The sequence below is a fragment of the Phalaenopsis equestris genome, unplaced genomic scaffold (assembly GCF_001263595.1).
Source record: "Phalaenopsis equestris unplaced genomic scaffold, ASM126359v1 Scaffold000445, whole genome shotgun sequence".
Taxonomy (NCBI): domain Eukaryota; kingdom Viridiplantae; phylum Streptophyta; class Magnoliopsida; order Asparagales; family Orchidaceae; genus Phalaenopsis; species Phalaenopsis equestris.
In genome coordinates this window covers 67,966-74,012 of record NW_018164886.1, presented here as the reverse complement: position 1 = coordinate 74,012, position 6,047 = coordinate 67,966, and the positions used below count along the sequence as shown (strand labels likewise).

The 6,047-nt window shown below is 32.9% G+C and overlaps 1 protein-coding gene across 1 annotated transcript in view; it reads right to left on the bottom strand.

Annotated features, from left to right (window-relative positions):
• Window positions 1–254: 254 nt before the first annotated feature.
• LOC110027780 (conserved oligomeric Golgi complex subunit 7) overlaps window positions 255–6,047 on the bottom strand; it is a 30,804-nt gene continuing 25,011 nt past the window's right edge. Inside the window, exons 9-10 of the mRNA XM_020729333.1 lie at window positions 1,824–2,156; window positions 255–804 (exon numbers count right to left, since the gene is read on the bottom strand). Of these exons, the coding sequence (XP_020584992.1) occupies window positions 526–804; window positions 1,824–2,156 (612 nt within the window). The 3' untranslated portion in view covers window positions 255–525. The remainder of the gene's footprint in view (window positions 805–1,823; window positions 2,157–6,047) is intronic.

Here is a 6,047-nt window from a genome sequence, read left to right as displayed (position 1 = left end):
GTGTAAAAAAGTTTGGCATACCTATCTTTCATGAACTAATAATAAGAGGGCAAATAGTTATTTTTCTTTAATGCTTAAAAGAAGTTTACATTACCAACTAACGATAACCACACACACTAAAATGTTGAATAAATTTAATTGTGATGAACATACACACGCACACGCGCGCACAAATGGCTAATAAGCCACAGTAGAACAAACCATGCTTATTCATCTTTTCAAACCATAATATTGATTAAGTTCTGTTGTTTCAAAACAGTCTAGATTGAATGTTCTCTTTTGCAGGAATATTTTCCCTAAGAAATTAAAAAAAAAAAAAAAAAAAGAAGATAAAAAGGTGACCATATTCTGTGTGCTAATTCAACATTTTTAAACCAAAGGCAAATCATCAAGATAAGAGCATAATTGATGAGCCTTCTCTCTCTCTCTCTCTCTCTCTCTCTCTCTCTCTCTCTCTCTCTCTCTCTCTCTCTCTGTGTGTATCTCTGAGCTAATTTGAATGAAGGTTAAAGACAAAAAAAATTACTAATCGAGTGAAATGCGCCTTATTTTGCATACGAGGTGCGCCGTGGGGAGGTCAAGTTGATTCGAACCATCAGCTTTAAGTAGATTTCGGACGTCATCTCTGGAAGTTGAGACAAAAGTGTGAAACGTTGAAAGAAATGGTGGAATGGGCATTGAGAGTGCAGATAACACATTGCTGAGGTACTCTATGTCAGCAGACAACTGCTGCGCCCCACGTTCTGTGAGGTAATGGATTCCTCGCAGCTGCTCCATGAAGAGTGCAGTAGCACCCTCTGCAACCTATTAAAAAATAATTAATAAAAGGGAAAATCAACAAATAAACAATAGTCAGGAAACAATATTGTTTGGTAAATCTAAACTAGACAGTACTTAAAGAAATGAATTTTAAGAGTTTTGGCTGGTTTTCTGGAAGACTTCAATGAGCAAAACCCCAATCGCTTCCAGTTAGTTCTTTCAGTTTTAGGTTTTGGAATAGGTTGTTTGCAAGAAAAATAGGTTCTTTGGAAGAAACAGTCAAGGATGGCATAAGCTTGTCTTCCACATCTCGATTATGAAGAATAGGAAGAGATGATATGAGATTTAGAGGACAATCTTTCAAAAATACAGAATATTTAAATTAGTCCAATGGAGGAAGAAAGACGGGGAAATAACCATGGATTTAGAGAAGTGACACCTTACATATTTCAACATTTTTTTTTTCCCTCTGAAAATAGTAAATTGGCTGACAATAGAGTGCTAATTATACATTTACATCCTACAAGTAACGCATCTAAACTCCCCCCTACTCAAAGGCAAAACCTCCCAATTACTTTTCCTGATAACAAAAAAAAGGCAAATCAAAGATCACGGATTTGTTATTATGCTATAAAGCAAATCAAAACACCCAAATTGCTGTTTTTAATCTGATAAACTCCTCGAAAAGTTTTCGAGATACCATTTTATGTTCCTTCTCATACCTCACAAAAATAAATGCCCTTCAGACTTCTATATTTTGCCATTATCCTTGTTAGGATTTTCAATCAGCAGAAGATGACTTTTAAACAATGTGAATGCTAGGTTCAATGATTGAAAATATCTTTTAATGTACAGGGTTTATGTTCAAAATCTTATGTCCTTCTTCAGTCATATTAAACTCAATATACCAATAATTTTCTATCAATAAACCATATGTGGATTAACTTATACTTGAATTTTAACCATGAACCAAACATTATGTTTTCACAACAGTAACTAGCAGCAAGCATTTTCAAAAAAAATGTTGGTATAAAGAAAGCTATAAGTTGATAATAAGTGCTAACCTTAAACATCCACTCTGTTGCAAAAAACTGGACCTCTTCATTGCTAGATTCATTGTTGGAGAATCCCTCAGCAAGAGGTTCCAGCTGTTGGGGCAAAGTAAGGAGATACTCCCCAACACTAGTCACGTAAGCCTGGGGATAGGAACTAAAGCTCGGGAGTGGATGGGCACTTGGCTCTTCCACAGATGACCATAATGGCAGCCGAGATACATCATTTAATCGCTGCCTGACTTTCGATATGAGGACATCATACACAAGTTCATTCACTGTGTCCGCAAATGCTGCCACTCTTTGTGACGTGAGAGGAAGTGCATGGAAGCGCGGATCTTTTGACTGCATTGATTAAATAGAATTAATTGAAAAAATTTAGGAAAAAAAAAAAACTGAAGGTCGCAAAATTAAGAACAGAAAAAAATAGATTCATAATTTATACGTGGATGGTGAATAGAAATAAAAAGGTTTACTGGAGCTAAATGCTTGCTATGAGGAGACTACAAAAACAGTTGGACTGAAGCAAGAATGAAGAAAATTTCTGTTTGCTCTACCTAGCTTATCTAACCAATTTTCACTAGGAAAATCTCTACTAATCAGCTACAGAAAAGAAAAAAAATTAAATTTATAAGACCTGCATACTCTGCATAATTATTCGGATGAAGAACTTGAAAATGAATAAACAAAAGCAACAATAATTATCTGATAGGTTGCAGCAAAGTCCTAAAGGCAAACTGAACTCTAACCAATCCAGCGAAGCATGATATTCCATGAAAATGTTTAACCTGACTTTTCATATCAAACCGGATAGCGTGGACCTAATATATTACTAACTTAAGCAAGGCAAACTTAACGTTGTTGTACAGTTTAAAATCACGAACAAGAAAAAATATCCACATTCAAACAAACAAGAATGTAAAGCACATATTCTTATAAAATTGAAGAAATTCCTGTAAAGCAAACAAGTGAAAACAAAAAAGGCTAACTAAAATAGTTAAAGATAGAAAGGCAATTTCTATGAATAAAAATTATTGGGGACTACTTTTATTGAAAATTCCTAGGGAGGGATAGTTTAGTCTAGGGGCTTAGAAAATTATAAAGATTTATTTATAAATACGCAATTTGCGTTAGGGGGCATGCTTTAGATAGAGGATTTTCCCAGACTTAGGGAATGATTTTCCTATTTTGGGGTGGATTCCTTGAGTTTGGGGAAGGTGGCGGACAAAAGAGAATGCAGTGTAATCTGGGGCTCTGCCATAAGTGATTGTCGGAGCTTTTATTGCTTACCCACAATACTCATGGGCGCTGTCAGTATAAATCCAGCAACTGTCTTACAGGATCCTGCAGCTGTTACAAGCTAAAACAACAGCCATTTGATAGTCTCTCTTATTTCTTGTATTACCCAATCCATAGAGACTGTGTGTATAGTAAGTAGAGAAGCATATTTGGCGTATCTTTGGGTGAAGGGATTTCCTCATCTTTTGAATCAAGAAGTTGACCTAATGATCCATCGTGTAACAAGGCACATGTCTCACACTAAGCACACATGCCAATCAAGTAGTATATAGACTATGAGTCCAATAATCGATCCCATGGGGAACTATATTGTTTCTTAAGTTAAGCCAATTATTAGTGAACATGTTTACCTGTTTTATACAATTAATCAATTTCAAAAGTGACTTTAAATATCCTAATATTTACAAAAAATTAAAATGTTTTTGGTCCTTTTTAGTTTTTATTGATCAACTCCCTTAATCCAAGTGTTCCTAATGCAGTTGACAATCAATAACAAAACTACTCCTTATTCTCTCCCAAGATCATAATAAGCATCGAAGTTTCGTATTATAGTTTAGTGCCTTAAACCACAATATTTCTCAATTCATTGTACTTCCCTAGTAGAAATATTCCTATTCTACCAAGGAAGTGTGCATTAATTTAATTTTCCAATTAGTTTTCGTCTGAAATTTCTAGATCACAATAAGATTTAATATTCAATAGACCAAATTGAAAGTAAATAAAACACACAAAGTTAACATATCACATGATTATAACATTAGTGTCTGAAGCATTTGCTTGGCATGATGATATTTTTCTTAATAAAAAACTCATACCAGAGAGGGTTTTTATAATCCTGAGAGTCATATTGAGAGCATGATTGTACAAAAAGAAGTGGTGGAAGTTTTGTTGTGAAATTGGAGTGTGGTACTTGTTCGAGAGTTCTTGCCAATGCAAAGGAACACCATGGTGAGGGGAAAATGAGTTCCATTTAAGTCAGCCACTATTAATTCTTATTATGGGTTGCCTAACATTGGGATGGATGAATACTCAATATACATCTATAATGAGCCTGATTTTCAAGAAATGATAATTTTTTTTTACTTATGATAATGCTCATTCCCAATGGAAAATGAGGGTAACATTATTTTAGCTATGCTAAATTTATGCCGGACACCAATATTAGTGAGATCTTCAAAAATAGTGTTGTCCTAAACTACGGCATCAAAAAGGATAAATTAATAAATGTAGGTAGATTTATCCATTCTTCTATACTGAATATGATCAAGGGAGGCTCCACATTAGGACTACCACAATCATCATTGATTTATGCCTTATGTCGTAAGGCAGGTGCTTTGGGGACAATTCAAAGGAACAACTGTTCCCTAGTCGTGCTATGACTAGAGATAGTATTTTGCCTTATAAGATATCAACTTCTGAGGTGGTGAGAATTCTTACCGATCTTCCTCCCAACCATGTACTTATAGGGCTAGAGTGACTTCTTCCTTCTTAGAAGATCAGATTCATTCCCCGAGCGAGCAAATGATAGCAATGGAGCAATTGCAACAAGAATATGGTAAGAAAATTGATCATTATGTGGGCCAATATCAGCAGCAATTTCTTACCAACTGACTTCAACTCAGCTCTGGTGACCATTTTTGCCCACTGTCAGTTGAACATGGGCTCCGATGCAGCTCAATTTCCGACAGCGCCCCCATTCCAGCATTATACTGTGTTCACTTAGTCTATGGAGGAAGGAGATGATGATAATAATGACGACGATGATAATGAGTTCTAGCCATGCATTTCTGTTACTTTTACTTTACTGTTCTTTGTGTATTGTGTAGAATGTGTTTTGTTTAAATGTATATGTGGAAGTTATTTATTTGTGCTGTCCATTTGTTTTTGTTCTTTCTAATTCTATTGCTATGTTGTATATGTCTCCATCAGTATTTTAAGATTATACATGCTTCTCATTTGTGGCCTGCTGTTGAGATCATTCACATGTTTGTGCTTATAGTATATGTTTATTATTGAGTTCTCCAGAATGAGATTTTTCATTTTTTAGGGGAGGACACTAATGCTAAAATAATAGATATACATTCCCCAAAGTTATACTTACTACTGGAGATGATTTATACTAGAGATTTTAATATACCTTTTAGACAGCAAAAATAACTTTTTAATTTTATAAATTCTCAAATAATAATTGAAATTTTTTTTATCTTCATTAAAATATTATTTAGATTAATGACTTTAGAACATTCAATTATTACGAAACTATTATTTAAATTGATAGACCTTTGGAATTTTAATTTTTCATTCAAACATTTTAAGCATATAATTGACATATAATAATATTTAATTACTTTAAAATTTGAAATTTCAATGCTTACATCAAATTAAGGGACATAGACATGGATGAGCATTGACTAAAATATAATATAATAAAAAAAATGGTTAAATTAATGATTTAGTCAGTATATCAAAATGTGGGAATCAAGTTTAAATTAAAGTAAACAATCTTTATTCAAGAATGATGATTCTATAACATTCAGAAAACAAGAATATTTGAATCAAAAATCAAAAGAAAATCATATTATAAATAAAAAAATGAAAAAAGATGAGAAAATAGAAAAAGAGGAAAAAATGCTTGAGAATAATATTTTAGAAGTTATATTTAAATTTGTAACTATAGTTTTTTATTATTGGCTAGTCAAGACTTAACAAATATTCTTTAAAATATATTATATTTAGAAGAGAAAATAGATTATGCAATCAAGCTAAAGAATTTTTTAGAGTTTTAAATAATTAAAATCATTAGAAGTTCCTTATCACATATTACGCACCAAAAAACTTAGAATTAAGAAGCATATCATTAAAATAAGAGTTTAGGATATGATTAAAGCACAAAGGATATTTTCCAAAAATAATATTGATATAAGACTAAGAGTTTTT